At 40.0% G+C, this 20,469-nt stretch overlaps 1 protein-coding gene across 9 annotated transcripts in view; it reads left to right on the top strand.

Moving 5' to 3' along the window:
- myo9aa (myosin IXAa) overlaps nucleotides 1-20,469 on the top strand; it is a 96,493-nt gene that overhangs the window by 44,560 nt on the left and 31,464 nt on the right. For 8 of the 9 annotated variants that reach the window (XM_019354396.2, XM_019354255.2, XM_025902465.1 and 5 more), the window contains exons 3-11: nucleotides 6,975-7,069; nucleotides 7,168-7,230; nucleotides 8,491-8,590; nucleotides 10,976-11,029; nucleotides 12,958-13,055; nucleotides 13,328-13,454; nucleotides 13,974-14,063; nucleotides 16,993-17,109; nucleotides 17,235-17,369. In XM_019354396.2, the coding sequence (XP_019209941.1) occupies nucleotides 6,975-7,069; nucleotides 7,168-7,230; nucleotides 8,491-8,590; nucleotides 10,976-11,029; nucleotides 12,958-13,055; nucleotides 13,328-13,454; nucleotides 13,974-14,063; nucleotides 16,993-17,109; nucleotides 17,235-17,369 (879 nt within the window). The remainder of the gene's footprint in view (nucleotides 1-6,974; nucleotides 7,070-7,167; nucleotides 7,231-8,490; nucleotides 8,591-10,975; nucleotides 11,030-12,957; nucleotides 13,056-13,327; nucleotides 13,455-13,973; nucleotides 14,064-16,992; nucleotides 17,110-17,234; nucleotides 17,370-20,469) is intronic. The other variant, XM_025902398.1, reaches the window with a different exon arrangement.

Here is a 20,469-nt window from a genome sequence, read left to right as displayed (position 1 = left end):
CAGTGACATAATTCATGTCTGTCCATAAAATATAAAGCTCAAGCAAGCAGCTGGTCAGTGTAGCTTAAACAATACACAGACTGGAGTTCCTATAATGTGCTGGTTTTGCTGTCCTCGAAGCCATCCAAGAGACCCTGTCCTGGGTATATCCTGGGCCCTCTTCTCAGTTGGACCTGCCTAAAACACCTCACCTACGAAGTGGATCAGGCATCTAAATTTGATGACCAACCTACACCTTTCAATGTATATATATACAGTATGTAGCGCTTTTCTACTCCATCTGAGCACCTTTTTTTTTTTTTTTTTTCCAGTTTTTTTGCAAATACTTTCTTTCCAGCATTCACACACATTCATATGCCGATGGATGCATCGGAGAGCAACTTGGGGTTAGGATCTTGCCCAAGGATATTTGGCATGCAGATTGGACCACTACTTTTATCTGTGATCTCATTCTTTCGCTCACCCACAGCTTCTGGTCATAGATAGGGTGGGAATGTAGATTGACCAGTAAAACAACAACTTTATTTTCATACACAGCTCTCTTCATCACAACAGACCTGTATAGTTTCTGCATCACTGCAAAGGCCCCTGCGATCAGTCTGTCCCTTTGCTGCTTAACTTCCCCCTCCTCCACTTGGCTTGAAAGAAAGGGGGGGAAAGAACGCTTGGGAATTTTTGCCATTTTTGTAATAATGATTGCAAACAGGGGGAACAGCTAGCCTAGCTTTGTGTGGAATTTTGCAAATCTGCCATCATGCAGATCTGAAGGGCACTGATTAAAATGTTACATGTTTGTTTGATATTATCTGTAAAAATGTGGGTTTTCAAGTTAGGCTCTCTATCCACATGTCCCCAAATGTTGTCAAACTATTGCTTTAAAACCAGCTCACCCATCGATAGTGATACTTTTTTATGGCATATTGGTGATTGAAATGTCACATTTCTCAATATTATGCTTAAACAGTATTTGATGCACACAATTTGAAAAAGGTGAAATGACAAATCTTGTAACACCCTTGATTTCTTAGGATGTCACTCCCACTTTGTGAACTACTGCTTTGGTTCATTTAATACAGTGGAGATGTGGCATGTTATCCACCCAGTGTCCCAGTCCTTCATACTGTGAAACATGATTCATAAGGTTACCTCACTGTTGATTGAATGAAGGAATTTGACCACCAGACAAAGTAAACAGAATTTCTTCGCGTTTGCTTTGGCTCTTCGATTCAGTTACTGTGAAACATGTGACTGAATCACACTAATCATTGTAGTTATACTGTAAGAAGATATGTTTATGTAGTAAAAATGTGTCAATTTTGCACGGAATTTTAAATGTAATACTGATCATCTTATTTTTCCAAGCTGGAAAAACATCCCAGAACCAGTGGCCCTTTGCAAATGTTACGCAAATACTTGATCACAGTCTGACGTTCCCTGTTTTTAACCTATAGGTCGACTTGTGAGAATCATCGACCTTTTACATAAAAACTACAAGTTGTTACCAAAGGGTGGGACACAGTGAGTCAGGATAAACTGATAAGACTCCAGTTTCGACTAAATTTGAAGCTGAAATTGTTTGAGATACCAAAGTTTTCAAAAAAGCAAGCAAAAAACCGCTGGGATTTCTGGCAGTCAATTTAAGCTTGAACTGCACAACCTGCCAATCTTCACATCTATATTGCTCATTTCAGTAGACCATCAGATTTGCTCCTGTGGGTGTTTGTAATGGTGGGGATTTATGGAACATGTTGTGTGTGACAGTAGGATCCAGAAAACTTTATAAAAAGCTCCTCTTATACGAGGCTTAAAACCAAACAAAAGGGTTGTGATTGTTCTGTACAAAATTAATACATTATTTTTGCAATTAAAAAGAAATGTTTTTTCATTACTGATTAATTGGACAAACATTTTCTTGACTGGGCAATGAATGATTGGGTGTATAAAATATCTCAAAGTGGTGATAAATCACCTCCTCCACTATAATTTTTTCTAAGTTGATGACACCACATTAGATCATTTTCAACTCCAAAAATGTTCAACCCCAAAAATCCAAAGACAAGTAGCAAGTCCTTGCAATGCAGACAGTAAAAAAATAATAAACCCATCAAATATTAAAAAATTTAAATCCATTATCAAAATGTTTTCAGTTGATTAAGGTGATCATTTGACTAGAAGTCAAAGCTTTGTAAACATAAACCTCTTGCCAGTCAAAACATATTCATATTGCAGTAGTAAATAAACACATTGTCTGTAAATGCTACTGAGGCTGCATTGAGCCCACAGTCTGGAAACAAATCTGACCATATAGATGTGAAGTATCCTGCACCACCCAAGCAAAAAGACAGTATTAGATTTAAATGAATGAGGATTACAGCAGCCGCGGTCAGATGCTGAACAGGTGGTAACTGCAGCTATTAAACCACAGCTTGCTAGCATCAACACTGAACTTTTTAGCATGCGGATGTTAACGTTTAGCTCAACTCCCTTTATACTGCCTGAGGTGACAAGTATGTCCAAACAAGTTTTTATTCTTGTTCACTCATATTGTCCATCGCTCCTTTATGTACTGTCATGCACATTTATTTTCTTTATTACACAGAGGTGAAAAGCCCTTCAAAGGTTTTACGGTGACAGTTAAACCTGTACACATCCTACCTCAAACACTTTTTTGCACATTGTTTTGACAGTTGCAGCCGCTGCCAGTACCCACATCCCACCGTGCTTTCACTTAGCTGGTGGCTGCAGATCTCCCCTGTGGTTAAACAGCCGCTGCGGCCACAGTCCGCTGTGCCCAGCACAGCTTTAGGTGTGAGACTGCAAGGTTCATGATTATGAATTGGTCTCTGGAGAGCTTTATCTGCCCACACACACTGCGACACACACTGGGTCAAGTCAGCCGCTCTTTCACTTCATGTTTACTTCCTGTCCACATAGTGTGGTTGATGAGTTGGCCTGGTAGTAAGCTCCGAAAAGGATATGAATCTGCACAGGATGAATGAGCAATACTACACTGACTCACTTAGAACATTGAGTTATTTTCTCTGTAGCTGCTGTAAAAGAAGGAATGCAGAACATTTGGTGACATGTCCCTAAATGAATTTGTAGTACGACAGAAGAATGCTCTTTTCATGTCATTGCCCATTTGATTGAGGCACTTTGAAATTCAGACAAAGAGCGGCTCTGTGTATTTTGGGGCCATGCTGTCACATGACCTCTAAACACAATCCAGTGTGGAAATGTACTTGTAGCCCCTAAGCAGTTGATGACTTGCTAAAAGATAATCCCTTTGTGAGTCAAATGAAGCACTCTTTTGTCTCTATCTGAGAAGCTAGCGTGACCCCCTCCATTCATTCAAATTACTTCCAACTCTCTCTACAGACTCAAATCAGGACACTCTCCTCTCCTCTCCCCTCCTCTCCCCTCCTCTCCTCTCCTCTCCTCTCCTCTCCTCTCCTCTCCTCTCCTCTCCTCAAGAAGCAGCCAAAGAAATCATCCTCATATTATGTTAAGCTAAATGTTTTTTTTGTTTTTTTTTCATAATACTACAATACTGCAAGTGAGAGTGCATGTCAAAGTGTCAAAATATCAATTAACATGACAGGACAGTCGATATATCAGAAGTAGGAACCACTGGAAACTCATAGCTTAGTAGGTGTTGTGACCAGAGATTATAGGAACGACTGCTAAAACATCAGGGAGGTACTGAGTTAAACTACGTTTAAGGAAAGTGATTGACGTGATGAGCGTATGGGATTGCTTGAGAAAGGAATGGGTGGGAAAGGGTTACCTACACAATCAAGTCTGGAAAGTTTGTATCAAGTCTATGGATAGTGAGTGGAAAGGCTTCAGATATTAATATATTTCAAATGGCAATGAGTTAGATCCCAACTAAGTTATCGGATAGTGTTTGCTGATATTAGCTATTTGCTAGTCTACTGGTATCAACGTTTATATCAATTTTCTATCAGAATATCGGTTTTTCAAATTGCCAGATATCTGTATCGTTATCAGTCTAAAAAGTCCTATATCAGGTGGGTTCATGAGAGAATTGTGGTAAATTGAAATTACCATTGGTTTCTACCCTACACAAATAGTCACCAACCAAATAGTTCCAGCAACAGAAAGTAACTTAATTTTAAAGACACAGTTTAAGAGACTTCATTTAAAATGTTTCCTCGTAGTTAAATTCTGTAGAGTGTTTGTGCTTTGCTTACTAAGCATAACATCATCCCTGTGGCATCCTCTCTCTGTCTGTGCTCCCCGTAATGACTTTGACTGAGCCTGTATTTGGACACATTACACCCAGAACACACTGGCACCATCTCAAGTCTGTCATTGGGCTGCCTTTGGCTCAGTTTATGGTCTCAAGCCAAGAATAATGTTGTTGACCTAGTGGAGTCACTGAAATGGTGCGAATCATGTCTGTACAAACAGCTTTAGTCCTGATGCGTCTTTGAGCCGTGGAAGTGCAAGGAAAAAAAGAACTACCCAGAAAGTAACACTCTGGACTATAAATCTTTTACGTATTATATGCTTGTTATTGTTGTTTATTTGGTTTCAGCCCTTGTTACCTCAGCTTGCCTTCCTGTCCTCTTGAGCTTAAGTTACTGACTTAGATTTCCCAGAATAACTGTTGACACCTCCCATACGAGAAGGTTGGAGAACATATTTGCATTATTGTGGGCTGTTTGTGTAGGTGGAAAGCGCAAGAGTGCAGTAAAATATTTGCATTTGAGACCAAGTTTCTGAAACCAGAATTTGTCTTGTTGCTAATTTACATTAGTGTGTGTTAGGGAGAAAAACTGTTTACACCCTGATTATTATACTGATTGATTTTCTCTGTTGGCATGTTACTGTAGATTGCTGTTTGCTGCTGCTGTAACTCAGGAAATTCTTCTGATTATGTAAGGCCATTGTGACAAATATTTATGGTAATGTATTCTTAGAAATTGAAATGTTTGGAAGTAGCACAGTGATCTAATGACAGCTGGCTCTTACTGATGACTTATTCACTCTATTTTGCGTTTATACATTGGAACTTAATGTCCACGGTGAGAAACTCCTTCCCTCCAGAGGTCATTTATAACTCATCTCTTCTGTTGTGAGATTTGTGTTTTATTACCGTTGATATGGAGCTAGCCAAGTTTAGAAAGACTAAAAACTGTCGGTTGTAAAAATGTCGTCTTCAACGATATGCGTCTTTTTTTTTTACATACACCAGGTGGATGAATACAGTGCCTGAAATATAAATTTTTTTTCAGTGTTTTTAGCTGTTCCACATCCTGCTTCCTGCCAGCCCAACGCAAAATGTTGAATGTTAACAAAAAAAGCACTGAAAGGTCCAATACCTGACCTGTCTGCTCACTCTGAAAGCAGCATGAGTGCTTTTGGGTTCGGTTTTTATTGGCTATCTACTTTCCAGTAGGAAGCTCGTACTACTCCAGATCGCTGAGTGATGTTAGTCTGTCCTTGTCTGACCTGGAGTTCCTGAAACAGGCAGGTTAGCCAGTTCAGAGACAGACAAAGTGGTGAACAACATGCCAGCTCCTCTGGAAGGCGTCACATTTCGAAATCCACATTCTGGGATGTGAAGTGATACAGTCACTGTTCTTTAGTTTGACCCCATTTGCTCGTTTCTTCGTCCAGACAGTGGAGTTAAATATGTTTTTCCACTGTGTCTGCCTTTTTAATGATTTCTTCTGCCTTATGAGTCATAGACGAGGGGCAAGTTTGTAGCTTTCATCCAGACGTTTGAGCCAGTGTCAGCCGGTAATAGAGGCCAACGTGTCCTAAGTTCTCTATCGCCACGATTCTCAAAAGCATCTAAATGGGGTGTTGTTCGTAAGCTTCAGTGGGACAGAGCCTAACCTTCAGATGCTTTCGGACAACAAAGTGTTGGTCTGATTAAGAGAGGTTCAGTTTATCTGGACTGATTTATCTGTCTCTGCAGTATATGTACCAAAATGATTTAACTTCAGCTCGTACACCTTGTGTGCATTGTTCCTGGAGGAAACTGCATGCCGTAAATTAATTGTCACCGACTCATTTCTCAAGAAACTGTGACTAGAAAAACCTCGCCGCTTCACCTTGTGATGCTTCGCCCTGTTGGTTGTTTACGACTGGAAAAGGTAGCTGTGCCCTGACGTTTCTATCTGTATTGCATAGCAACAGCCTTATTAGTAAAATGACGGCCTACCCTGGACCAAAACAACATATTTTTCAAATGCAGGAGAAATTCTGTGATGGATGAAGCTCTTAAATTTGTGGATTACGATTAGCCTGAAGCCCAGTAATTTTGCACACTAGCTTGGCGTTAGCTGTCTCCTTGCATGTTTGGGAAGTTAGAAAGTGGCGTGGGCGAAGGGTGGGGTAAGGGAGGGGTGTTTTCCCGTCTCACAGACGGAGAGCTCGGGACAGCTCTAAGTGATTCACTGAGGAATTTGTTTACTTGTGGTAGAGCTACAAATAACTATAGGGCTTATATAGGGCGAAAAACTACTTCCCCTTCAGGCAGCCATACAACATAAACAGAGCTGTGAGGGGAAATACTGGACTGTCTTATTAAAGCACAACCGCTACACATGTTCCACACAGCCACATGGATCCCATTACTCACTGAGGAGCTTTTTTTTTTCGCCCCATCAGGACTGCTGGCCATAGCTCCTTCATCCTCACTCTGGCAATTTGTCTACCGCTGGCTTTAATAGATCCTAAAAACATGTTATTAATCAGTCTCGGACCAACGCTGTTAGAAACTATGTGAGAGGAAAAGTTTGCTCTGTGGCATCCAGACGGACAGTGTTTCAAGACAATGTTTGGCCTCCTGCCAGACGCTGTGCGTACTTGATCCATAAACAAATTATCCACACCTTAAAGTGGACTCGGGGACCCTTGTGCAAGATGCTGTATGCAATATGTAGCCTTTCTCATTTATTTGTTTACATCTTACCACATGTTCCTCTTTTCCCCTATAGGCATTTGGGAACGCAAAGACAGCACATAACAACAACTCCAGTCGCTTTGGGAAGTTCATTCAGGTGAACTACCAGGAGAGCGGCGCTGTGAGAGGGTAAGAACCCAGAACCAAATTCTTATTAATGTCCAAATAAAATAAGAAATAAAGTTAAAGTCAACCACTTGTCTTGTACTTTTTTTTTTTTAAAACAGAGCTTACGTGGAGAAATACCTCCTGGAGAAGTCAAGACTGGTCTATCAAGAGCACAATGAACGGTGAGCGCGTCTTAGAAATGCAGATTCTTATCAAAAGCCCTCATATGAACAGCAGAAGTACATTTTGCGAGCAGGACTGGGCTGGGTTGCTGTGACGTACATTTAACACAAAACATGCATGCACCAAATCAAAGACGATAAGCTTGTGTAAAAAATTTTTTTTTTAAATTAGCAGTAAGGCCAGCGAGCTTTTATTGTACTATATCTGTAACATTTCAACAAAACATATTAATACTCATTTTAATCCAATCTTCCAAATTGAGTGTTATAACACAAAAAGTGAGTTTTTCTTAAAGCTGCACATATTTCACAAAAAAGCTGGCACCAGAAAATCTGTTGACGATGCCAAAGTTTAAATAGACGATGAAATTAATTAGTGGGCTGAGCAGTAATGTGTTCGATAGTTGGTGGAGTGCACAGTCTGCCCCTTTTGCTAACTACCTCTGAGATGGATTTAAGGTCCATTAAAGTTGTGTGAAGTGTGCATTTAAAGAGAATCTTGGTCGAACAGCAAGCTTTTTCTCTCTAACCTTTCCACTTCAGCCCGACTCTGTCAGAAACGGAATGCACACGCAGATAAATAATCTGATGGAAGTGAGATGTCGTGGTTGTTTTTCAGTCAATAATTTGATCCCTCTCCAAGACATCGGTTTCACAAGTAGTTTAGCAAGATGGTTTTCTGTAGAATGCGGATCACCAAAAAGTCAACATGTCAGTTTTCGCACCACATGAATTGAAACGAAACCTGTAAGATGAAAATGAAACCCCTCGCTATAGTAGTTCCAGTTGTAAATACTAACAATGCTAAAATAACCATGCTGACATTCTAGCGTGCTGAACATAACAAGCCTGTTTCCAAAATAACATGCAAAGCACTGTATTGCTGGGTGTCAGCAGTTTGCTATGCTCGCTGCACTCAAAATAAAGTCCTGCATCCCACTCAGTTAGTTTGCTAAAAATGAGCATGTTCATGGCGATGATTAGTACAGTAACTGACTGGCTGCTAAAAGCATAGGTTTGGGGTTTTTTTTTGTTTTTGTTTTTGTTTTTCCAATAGATGATTAACCTGATTTGGTACATGGGGAATAATATCCATCTCAGTGGACAGAACATAAGAATAGGAACGTTGTAGATGGAGATAAACTTCTTAACCATTTCCAGAAACAGATGTGGTGTTTTTACCATTTTTACAAAAACACTGTAAAGTTTAAACTACTTGAGTTACATTGTAATAATTTTTGTTTCTTTGTTTTTTTTAAGAAACTACCATGTGTTTTACTACCTGCTGGCAGGAGCAAGTGAAGAAGAGAGGAAAGCCTTTCACCTCAAGAAGCCTGAAGAATACCATTACCTCAGTCAGGTGGGACCTTTAGCATCAGGCACTGCAGACTTGATCTTACACTAGCCGTGCCATGTAATGTAATCTGATGTTTGTTACGGTTTTCATTTATCTGTAACGTTGTAAATGTCGTCAACATGTGTGAAATGATGACACAGGGGGAAAATAGTTTTTTGACACGTGCTGCACTGCTGCCCTTCACATGCACACTGTCTAAAATGTTCAGCTGTTTCAGGGACAGACGCAGCGTGTTAATTTGTGTCTGCTTTTCATTTTGACTTCTTGTGGGCATAGCTGCACGTACTGCATAGCAGGTTTGTCTTCATACAGTGAGGCAACCTCACTGCTTCACTTCTGCTGACAAAAACACACAAAAAATGGTATTCGTCCCCGATCTCTGTTGCTCTGTTGTCCTAAAGGAAAACGGGTTCCACATAACTATGAAATAAAGCCACAACAAACACACAAATACTCAGTCTGGATATGAAATGCGGATGTTTTGTAAAATTTAAAGTGTCTCAGTTTCCGAGCTTGACAGTCAGACGACCAGCGACCTCCCCTCCTCCAAAGTCCTTATGCCTACGCAGAAGACAGCAGGGAATTCCTCCCATTCCTCCCAGCCACTGATGTGCACATGCAAACATGTGTGCGCTCGTACACACACACACATTCTGTTCATGCCCTTGTATTTTCCCCTTCTCTTCTATTTTGGGAACCACATATAAATATATAATTTACATTTATATTATAATAACTCCCCAGCTAGAGCTCTTGCATGGATTTCAGTGTTCACACAAGGAATCAAGTTTTTTACAAATGTGTGTGCATGTGTTTGTGTGCGTATAAGAAGAAACTGAAATTTATTTATGAAGCAGCTTTCACGCACAGTCACAAAGCAGTGTACACATTATATATATTCTAAAACTGAAAAAAAAAATGAAAAAAGATTGATGGTCTTAATATTATTTTCTTCCAAAGTAACATCGTGCAGCATCGTGTTGTACTGCAGCTAAAAGAAACAAAGCTCTCCCCAAGGAGGTGCACTTAAGGACACCCTCACTGAGGCTCGTTGATTATATGCTGAAAAATTCCAGAATGCACAGATGAGCAGATAGCAGATGTTTCATGAAATAATGTGAATCTGGTACTCTACTGCGAATCCTGCGTTTTTGCAGCCGTGCCTGCTCACAATCTGGAAATGCAGTAATTACTTTAATCTACATAAATCTGTGGTTGTAAATTGCTGCCTTGGGTTTGTTATCTGCAACAGTGTGTCTGCAAGTTGAGTTTCATACCTCATCAACAACCCTGTTTAAAAAAAAAAAAAACCACACAAGTAATTGACATGAACAAGTTGAAGTTTAACTTTGCTCACTGAAAAATTGCAAAGAGTTTGAAGATTTTATAATCTGCCATGCATAATATCATTAAAACATTCAGAGAATTTCATAGAGTCTCTGTACCAAGGATAACACTTAGAAAACTCCAGCATGCAAAGAAACTACATAGAGAGAAGGCAGCAGTATTTCTAAGCTTATTTAAGATGGTCTGAAAGAAAAGATTTTTCTTACAAATCAAAATTTAAGATGAAACGAAGGGAACCATCCAGGCTGTTATCAGCACACCGTTTAAAAGCCAACATCCATAATGGCGTGGGGGGAGCTTGAACATCAGCAAAGCGCTATAAATGCTGAATGATTTATAAAGCTTGTTGAGCAACATATGCTGCCATCCAGACTGTTCTTTTTCAGTGAAGCCCTTGCTTATTTCAGCACAACAATACAAAACCACAGTCTGCAGCATGGCTCAGTAGTCCAGTTCCTAAACTCAAGAAGGAAGAAAAGAAAATATTTCAATATCAAAACTGTAGCACCTGGTCCCATTAATACCAAATGTCTCATTTAGGACACGGATAATGAAGAATTATGTTTTAACATTTGACAACAATAAAATCTAGGGTTTGGATGGCTTGCAAGAATTCAGTTCTACGTTAGTAGAAATCAGTTCTTATCTTAGGAGGTAAAAAATGAGTCATAAAAAGGTATTTAAATTTGAAGGAAAGCCAACAATTCATTCTGGCGCCTTAATATTTTTGTGTGCTGCATGTCTGGACCTCTTATTTCCTTCTGCCCTGATGTCTTAATGTGTTCAACCATATAGTGTTTATGTGGTAGTGTCTGAGTGTGTTTTCTTTGTCTCTGTCATCACTGCTTATATGCTTAAAAGTGTTTGACTTTGAATCCTCGATGTTTGAGACTATAATGAACAGCCTGTATCTTAACAGCACGTCTTCGTTGTCATTGGTCGCTCTTATATCTGCGCTCATGTTTGACCAGTATAGTGTGTTGTCATTGGAATGCTGCTCTCTAACCTTGATCTTGCCTCCTGTAAACTCGTCATTTCCAGATGTCAAAGACAAGCCACCAACGTCAATGGGAGAGTTACTGTGAGAGTGAGCCGGTCAGTATCAGCTGTGTGTTAACTGTCCGTGTGTCTGCACGTGTTGCAGAAACCTCAGCCGGTAGATTTTGTGTCACCTGAGCACTCGCAGCTGAAGCTGCACTTCATCTGCACAGTTGCACACCTCCTCCACCCCTCCACCCACCCGTTCCTATGATTCCCTTGCTTATTTTGTTGCTTTTTGGATATTTCCTGGTTTGGTTTGGGGAGCATTTGTTTGTTTTTGCTTTCCCCTGTTGTACTGCTTCTGAGTTCTGGTGGTATGTCTACTCATATCCTGGCCACTGTAGCTGCCTGTGTTGCTCCAATTTTTTTCTTTTCTTTTTTTTTTCCTTTTGATCGTTGACCGGTGCAGTGTTTCCTACAGCACTCATCTGAATTTGCTGTCCTCCATACACTACAGAAATCCCCGAGTAATCTTGTGTTCAGACAATTTGTAGCATCAAACAATTTTAACACACTCATAACTTTGATGTGTGACCTCACCTCTGAAACAGGGGAAACACTGGATTGAAGAATGTCAACGATCAAAAAGGTCTTCTCTCATGTGTGTTGGGATTCCTTGTGTCTTTTTTGGGGTACTGCGTGTCTTTGTGAGTGTATTAAAGCATTTATAGTGATTAGAAATGCTTTTATACTTTCCATTGACATGAATAGAGGTCAATGGAAAGCTTAAGTTTTTAGCTGCAGTTCATTAATCCAGTAATAATGCAAAATATTACAAAATGCAATGCAGGTTTTTGCATAATGCTGATAATATAAGTTTGTGGTTCTTGACACTACTGAGGAGAGATGCTATAAATATACTCAGACTGCACTGTGAGTAGACAAGCGGTGATCTGTATTTTGACTGACATCTTTTATGACATCTGGAACCTTTAGACACCTTTTTACTACACTGACTGCTTTCATTGAAAAGAACTTCAAGTTTGAACAAGCAACGTTCACATAATGTAGGTTTTCCTGACGTGGAAATGTAACACCAGAGCTACTAATGGGTCAGTGTAAATTTGTGCTGTGAAGGAGGAGAGAGAAGGAAGCGAGGAGGAGGCACACTGGTGCAAGCATGAGTCTCAGTGTTTGGAGTGTTTGTGTTTCTGAGGCACGGTTAGCGATAATTATTGCAGCCATAGTGGAATGGGTCTATAAAGGAAAGAGCAGAGCTCACATTATGGTGGGTGTATGTAGTTCAGTGAAGTACTGTGTACTTATGTAGAAACATCAAAGCTTATGTTTCTAGTTTGAGGAACGCTCTTGTAAACAACCGGTCTAGATCCAGAATGATCTAAAAGTATACTCCTGCTAGTGTTCATATAGCTGCTAAATAGAATATTTCTTGTATTTAATATATTTTTCAATCACGTCATGACTTTAGTCCTGTTATAACAGTCAAAACATTGCAGTCACTATATTTACTCTGCTAGTTTAGGTGATCATCCATTCTCAAGAACAGGCTCATCCATAAACTGCTCTTCCTCTCAGCTTCACTGCTTGCCAAATTTTTTGTGGATTGGTTTAAAGTGGAGTGCCAAAGCAGATTTTCCACTACATGAGCAGAACCTGCATACGCCACTGTTCACTAGATGTTCTGCACATTAGGCTCAAGTTTTGCAGATTTCTTTGACCCCAAGCTTCTTAATGATAGCTTATTTCAGTATGAGTCAGTCAATTTGTCTGCTTCAGGCAATTTTTCTGTTTTTTGTTTTAAATTTATTTTAAGTACAATGTAAATTTAAAAAAAAACTTTTTTAAGTGTATTTGCTAGACAGTCTGTAAACCTTGAAAACATTAAGGCACCGCATATCTCAGCAGTCCTTCTAAACCTCAGAGTAGCTTGTCATTAGCCCTTTTGGCTTCCCGGTCACTGTGTCGTAACAGCCTCCGCAGGACTGATAACACCCGGAAACCTTTTTCTTTTTTTTCTGCAGGACTGCTTCAATGTAGAAGGAGAGGACTTGAAGCATGACTTTGAGAGGCTTCAGCTGGCCATGGAGATGGTGGGCTTTCTTCCTGCCACACGCAAGCAGTGAGTGACAGACACAAACCATTATTTACCTATGGTATCGCCTATTTATACAGTCCAGTCCAGCAGTGTTTCATCTGACTGCACTTGCCCCTACTTTTGTTTTATACTATAAACGATGGCTTTGCAGGCCACCACAGCTCCCACCATCACTACCAGTACTGTAAAGTAATTATTTCAGTCCAACTTTTAATAATAAAATCAATGGATTCCACTGATTGAGATGATATACTTCCACTGCAGCGTCCCATGAATGCTCTCTAACTGTTGTTTAGGATCTTCTCTCTGCTGTCGGCCATCCTTCACCTGGGTAACATCCGCTACAAGAAGAAAACTTACAGGGACGACTCGATAGACATTGTTAACCCAGAGGTGCTGCCTGTTGTGTCAGAACTGCTGCAGGTAGATGGCAGTACTAAATATATTTCTACATACTGCATGTCTAGATTGTGAAAGGCGGATGATTTTAAACTGCTAAATACACTTCCTATTTGTTCAAGCCAGGATAAAGACACACACAACCGTGTATTCATTTCTTTGTGGGGACATATATCATTGATATACTGCTTTCCCTATCTGCTTACCCTAACCCTAACCATCAAAACTGAATGCCTGACCCTAAACCTAACCATAACCTAATTGTAACCCTGATACTAAAACCACATTTTGAGTCTGAAAAATGCCTTCAAACTTGTAGGGACTGGGATTTTGGGCCCCATAAGGGTTGTTGGTCCCCACAAGTATAGTAAACTTCCAATTTTTGGTTCCCACAAAGATATTAATACACATAGACACACAACAGACACACACAAAAGCACAGTTTCGGTTACTTTAAACATCATCAGGTGTGAAGGGCAGCTTAAAAAGGGTTTCAGCTTTCTTTTAAATGAGTGAACGCTCGTGTCTCACCATCATCTCTAGGTCAAAGAAGAGATGCTGTTTGAAGCCCTGACAACGCGGAAGACGGTTACTGTGGGAGAGAAGCTGATCGTTCCCTACAAGCTGGCTGAGGTGAGACTGGAGCTGCTTTGCAGCTTCTTAAACAGCAAATAAATAAAGCTGCAAATCAAAATGTGCGAAAAAATCTTGATAAGTCATCCACAATAACATTTACCTACTCTGAGCAGCAGGAATGCAGATGTTTCTGCCAACTTGAAGCCCGTTTGGTTGTTGCACATCACAGATTTCTGCCTGTTCCTTTGTCTTCGTGATATGGGCTCTTTTGAACGTGTCCAGATGTGGGAGCTGTCTTGCTTTAGGTAGGTGGGCTAATGCTGATGGCAAATTAAGGCCCGAATCACGCAGTGGGCAGCCGCGTTGCATTCCAGAGTTGATTGCGGCCACTCAAGACAATTCTTGTGATTCCACCACCGCATTTCAGCGGCTCTGAGCCTTACTAAAAATATGCACAGAGTCTATTTTTAACGGAAGCCACGTCAAATAGTAGAGAGCAGGAAGTCGGAGACAGGAACAGAATGGAACTTTTGGTCATTTTTCAAGCGATCATAGAGATCAGTTGCTGCATGTCTGAAATTCTCTTTGTGTGAAGCACAGAGCGAAAGTAAACACAGGCTCATGACTGATGTGTTGTGAATTAGTAGGCAATTAATATTTACAGTGTTTTTTGATTGGCTTTTTCTGGCACTCGTACCAAGGTACTTGGTATAATGCCAGACTTGAAGGCGCATAGGTATAAGTAGGTTTTTTTTTGTTTTTTTGTTTTTTTGTGAGTGTTTTCATATCCGGCCTGAACACAATGGCACTGCAGTCGTGGCTCTTCAGTGTGACCTGGCTGTGTTTACAGAAAAGCACGCACCAGTACCGGATCTCCTCCTGCTCACTCTTGATTCTCCGCAGCTTCTTCGTTTAGTGGCGTCAAGTGAGGGCTCTGAGTCACAGCAGTGTGCACTTACACAAACCCACATGCACAAAGTCCTTCAGTCTGTTTAGAGGGAAGGGAAAGCATTTCAAGTCCCTCTAGAGTTTTCATGGGACCTCCTCTCTGAAAACAAACACATCATGGTCTGCAGATGAGAGCCATCTGAAAGAGACGAGGGAGCAACACGAATACAGAGTGTAAAGAGCCCCAGATACATTTTTATTTTATTTTATTTTTATTTTTTTTACATATGCTGTAATGCACATAGACTTTAAAAATGATCACGATTTCATACTTTGCTGATGTCAGATCTTGCACACACAGGCTGTGACTTGAGTTAAATAATTTTTTGTTTTGTTTTTTACAGCAAAGATTTTCAGTCTCAGCAGTATTTTACCACAGACTTTCCAAAAAGACGGTGCTGTGCTGTGTTGTGCTGTACATTCCCACCAAAACAGCAACAACCTCATAATGGCCCGCTGGATATTTAGGAGTCATTTTATATGAACAAACAGTGATTGTTGTGGTAGCACACTGGGTGGTCTTTGAGTAAATATTGCTCTAACAGTCTCAACAATCCCATTGCCTGTTAACTGAAGTCAGACAGTTGAAAACCTCAAAGAAGTCTGAGTGTTTCTGTACTGAGTTTTCTCCATTTGGTCAGATTTATGAGACAAGTGAATGTTTTAAACCCTGCTTCCTCTAAATGATGAAAAGCTTCTGGGTTATTAGACTATAGTACGTACAAGTATGTACAAGGATCCCGATAGGCTCTCCTGACACATAGAAGACATATTTTGTCTGAGGATGTTAAAAATATCCTGCTTAACTGTTTAGAAACCCGGGATTCTTGCGTTGGGGTAGCCACTCAGTGGGTTGTTTTCTTTGTGAAGTCTGCGGCTCTTCTTTGCTGCAGTGAGGTCAAATCTTTCCAGCGGATACAGGAATTAAAAAGCTTTTCTTCATAATTTGACAAGGAAGCTTTTGCACAAAAAATCCTGTCTTTTATGAAAGAAGACACAAAATTGATCACTCTGTTGTTTGTCAGTCAATCCAAGCTTTTAAATCCCCAGTATTGTGATTGGAACTGTGACATAAAAATATTACTAGTTTATCATCCAAATATTTCATTTCATGTTGCCTGAATATCATGTTGATATTGCCAGCAGTGAGGTCAAAAATATATCGAGTCCATGCTTAGCTTATAACAGCTGATATTTCTGTTGGGCCTTGAGTTTAAAGCTGAACTTCTGCACCTCCATCTATCACAAGTTGACAGATCAGAGTGCAACTGATGAGTGTAATCCTCTCTAATGACATTCATAATGACTCAGCGACGCCCTGCTGTTGCACAGCGCAGTCTACCAACATGTTTTGGTTGAGATGTCAGACGTGTTTGGATAGGAGCACTGTCTCTTCTCTCCTTGGTATCTGCTTTTTCCATCTTAGGATATCCAGTTTTATATTTTCCATCAAAAATTCAGAATAAAAGTGTGTGTGATAGGACTGCAGGAATGTGATTTACGCTCAGGTCAAAGTATAAGTGGTTGATTTTTAAAGTAGAAATACAACCACATCTCCACATGCTGATTCACATTCGGGTAACACAGTTCATACCGGGCCATTTTACATTTTAACCATTACAAATCAGCTTTATTTTCTGTATTTAAAGACCTCCTTTCGTTTTATTCTCCTGGGCCTGTACAATAAGTGCAGTGTTAAGAGGGAAGGTATTCAAGGCCAAACTCTAATGTGTAAAACAGATGTGTGGCACACTGAGTTTGGGGGGAAATACTGAGGAATACTGTAATGGCTGTGAAGACAGAACAGGCAAAACTGCATGAGAACAAATACGAAACGTGGTCTCCAACAACTTGGATCAAATGAGTACAGTTAATGCAAATTACCAGTAAAAACCACCTCTTCTTCACTTTTAATAAAACTTGACTGGCATCTCTTTTTAAGGAGTGCGTGCACATAGAAACTGCTCCTGCTTTCCCCTTCTTAATGGTGTTGACTGAGATCTTACAGCTGACAGTGATACTGTATGTTTGCCTTTAGGCTGGTACAGTGAGAGACTCTATGGCGAAGTCTCTGTACAGTGCTCTGTTTGACTGGATTGTCTTCAGGATCAACCACGCTCTGCTCAACATCAAAGACCTGATGGAAACCACCAAGGTAAGATGACACAGAATATTAAAAACGCATGAGTGTAGGGATCTTAGTCTTTCAAAACAGTAATGACTCTTATTACAGATTCAGTTTTAATTTTTCATTTATTTGTTTCTGCTGGTGTCTTTCAGATCTTGTCCATTGGAGTCCTTGACATATTCGGTTTCGAAGACTACGAGAACAACAGCTTCGAACAGTTCTGCATCAACTTTGCCAACGAACGTCTCCAGCATTACTTTAATCAGCACATCTTCAAACTTGAACAGGTGAGTCTTTTGTTACACCAAAGCAGGACATGCATGTTTCCCTATCCTTAAACTTTTAAGCTGCTGTGTACGTTTTCTTATATCTGTCCAACTAAGTTCTGATTGTGGCCATTTACAAGGAAGTGCGCATACACCACAAGACGTTCTTCAACACTTAGTCCAACAGGGCTAAGAAAGACGAACGTAACCCGACCCTGTGACCACCACAAGTGAGGATGTATGTTTTCTTAAGTGAGCTGATTAACTTCAAAGGGCTTTTTAAAGTTGAGATCTGTAAGGTTTACCTGTAAGTTAAATAGTGTGTTTACCCTGAGATTGACATGATCAGCTGCCTGCCCTGACATGTTTTGAGAGGCTGGGGCTGCTCGAAAACCATGAAATACACCACATGAAGGTCTTTGTATCTAGTCATTACTGTTTTGCGCAAAGGCAGTTATTCACAAACCACCTCTGTGTCATAATTGTTTTAGCAGTCATCCTGCTGTTGTCTAAAAAAACGTGTAAAGGGGGGCTTCAGACACTTCAGATATTAGGTTAGATTAAATGGTTGGTTGTTTGCTGATGGCTTATTCGGTGACCCAAAAGCAAATGTTTGAAAGATTTTTAAAGGAACAACATGTCACCAAGTGTGCGTGATTTCACGTAGCCTGCTTGCAACATTACTCCCAGCATCAGTTTCGAGAGCCCCATGAGAGCAGGCTGAATATTTCAGTAATAAGTCCAGGGTCAGCCTCTTTGGTGTGTTTGAGAAGTTCATATTTTTTTAGGCATGCTTAACATCACCGTCTTATAATATGTGACTTCTTTTTAATAAGACCCTGAGACAGCGTTCAGTGTTTGTTATTCCTCATAATCCCACAGTGCTTCCTGTGCTACTGGTTACTGCATGAACCCTCAAATCTCAAGGAAAATCAGTTGCTGTTAATTCCAGCCTGAGAGCTTCAACCTCGTGTTTGTGTTGCATTCTGGAAAAGTAGTATTTTGTGGTTAAATAGCTTATGTAGGGTTTTTTTTTTTTGGTGTTGCTTGGATATTTCTCTGGCTGTCCTTCTGGATTTCCTTTATTGTTTTGATGCCATCCGTTCCCCCTTTTTTTCCGTTTCCTAAAGAAATGTAAGAACTGGAACAATTTAATATCTTATTTGGGTTTGAAGATGCCGCTTTTTACAAATTAAGAAGAAGGGGTAATAAAATCCAACAGAGTGAATGGGGAAAATGTTATCAGTTTGGCAGTGTTCACATCATAGATATATTTCCCTGAGGTGCAGAGGAGGGTAGAATTAGTCCATTTTAGTTCCTCAAAGTGTCCTTTTACCTTGTGTCATTTTTGACCTGGAAAATGGGGAAAATGTTCAGTCCAGCCCTGCATGAGTCTGACTTTATGGAATTTAAATATACCTGCTAACATAGAGGCTGTGTGACGTAATACCATGTGGCTCCACACTATGCAGTGCTGAAATGACAGAACCAATGTCCAGCCACTTCCTGCTGGGTAAAGCTCGCAGTCTGTACATGGATTGGCACATTGCTGCCGTTGCTCAGCTTGACTTTTTTCAGCACTTGGTGGTATACCAGATTATATCTGTGGCAATGACTGTATTATATATATTTTGGCAGAAACATAGCATATAAAAAGCCAGCCCTGACGTACCACTTTACAATATATTGACCCTTATACCACCCACGTGCTCTTTAACAGCTCTGTGAAATTATTGTGTGTAAAAGTGAACAAAACATGGGCGGTCTGAAAACCCCTTAACGTGATTCAGCCGGGATGGCAGGGTCACCAAGAGCAGGCATACTTCAACCAGAGCGGAAGTATGCCTGCTGTAACTGGTGTTTCACCCCCTCAGTTCCAGTGTATATTTCCATGCATCTGTCAACCACTGAGTCACTCTGTTGGAGCAGATGGGGGTTAAATAAGTCAGCAATGCCTGTCTTGTTGCACCTTTGTGAAATCACTTCGTCATCTACTCACTCACTAACAATCAGTCGCTAACTGTACTTGTAGTTGAAATATTTATTCATGGCATCTGTGACGGCAAATAAATGGAATAACCAGCAAGACTTTACCCACAAAGGAGAAAATGTGAATTTGACATGATGTGAGCTGTTTAACATTATTACATTGGATATTATAAAACGGGCAGCAGAGCTTGTTCTTTTAAGCTAAATGATGAAAGTGGTGTTGAACCCTTTAGAGGATTCCTGTGGCCTAACCACACATTCTTTTGTGTTCCCCCGTTATTGAGAAAATACCAGTCTGTCATCCCCAATACACTGGTCAAAATATGTCCTTAATATCCCTCTTTTTAGAACTCTGTCAGTGGATATTTTTTATTTGTTTTCACATTTTGTTCCATTCAATGAAAACACATCTGTCAAGAAAATACTTGAATTTAAATGGTTGGTTTTTGTTTGGTCTTTTTTTTGTGTGTGTTTCTATTCGTAAAGATGAAACTTGTACACCAAATGTATAAAGGAATGACTTTTTATTTGTAGTGGTTATTGAGTTAATATAATGAAAGAGTAACTGTATGACAGCCTGACAGTTCTCAGTAGAAACTCGACAAAAAAGCTGATTCTGCATCTTCTGGATACATTTTATGGGTTTTTACTGATACAGACAAAATAAAAGTGAATCATAGTTTTTATGGGAAGATGACTTAAAGGCACGTGGGTGGTGGGAGTTACGTTATTCCAGACAATATGACAAAGTTAGAAACAGCACCCCCATAAACTAAAACTCAGCGATTACCAAAGAGTTGAGTCAACTCATCTGTGTTTATTTAAGAGCAGAGTATGTGGCAATATACGGGATTACACAGACACACACTTTGTCACCTGAGTGTGTGCAGTCTTAAGAGATTAAAGTCCTGACTTTAGTATTGTACTCAACAAAAGCAGCTGTTATAAGAGATAAATGGAATTTGTCACATTATTTGGTTGGTAACAGTTCTGACTGACTTATTTTATATGATGCAATCAAAAAGTTCTGAAATAAAATCTATGAACCTGTTTTAAATTTAGACAATCTCACATTCAAGGTCATCTTCTCATGCACCTCTAAAGCATCGAAAAGTAACACCCGACACAGGTA

This window comes from Oreochromis niloticus, linkage group LG1 (assembly GCF_001858045.2).
Source record: "Oreochromis niloticus isolate F11D_XX linkage group LG1, O_niloticus_UMD_NMBU, whole genome shotgun sequence".
Lineage (NCBI taxonomy): Eukaryota > Metazoa > Chordata > Actinopteri > Cichliformes > Cichlidae > Oreochromis > Oreochromis niloticus.
Note: the sequence above shows the minus strand (reverse complement) of the source record. Positions and strands in the feature narration are given on the sequence as shown.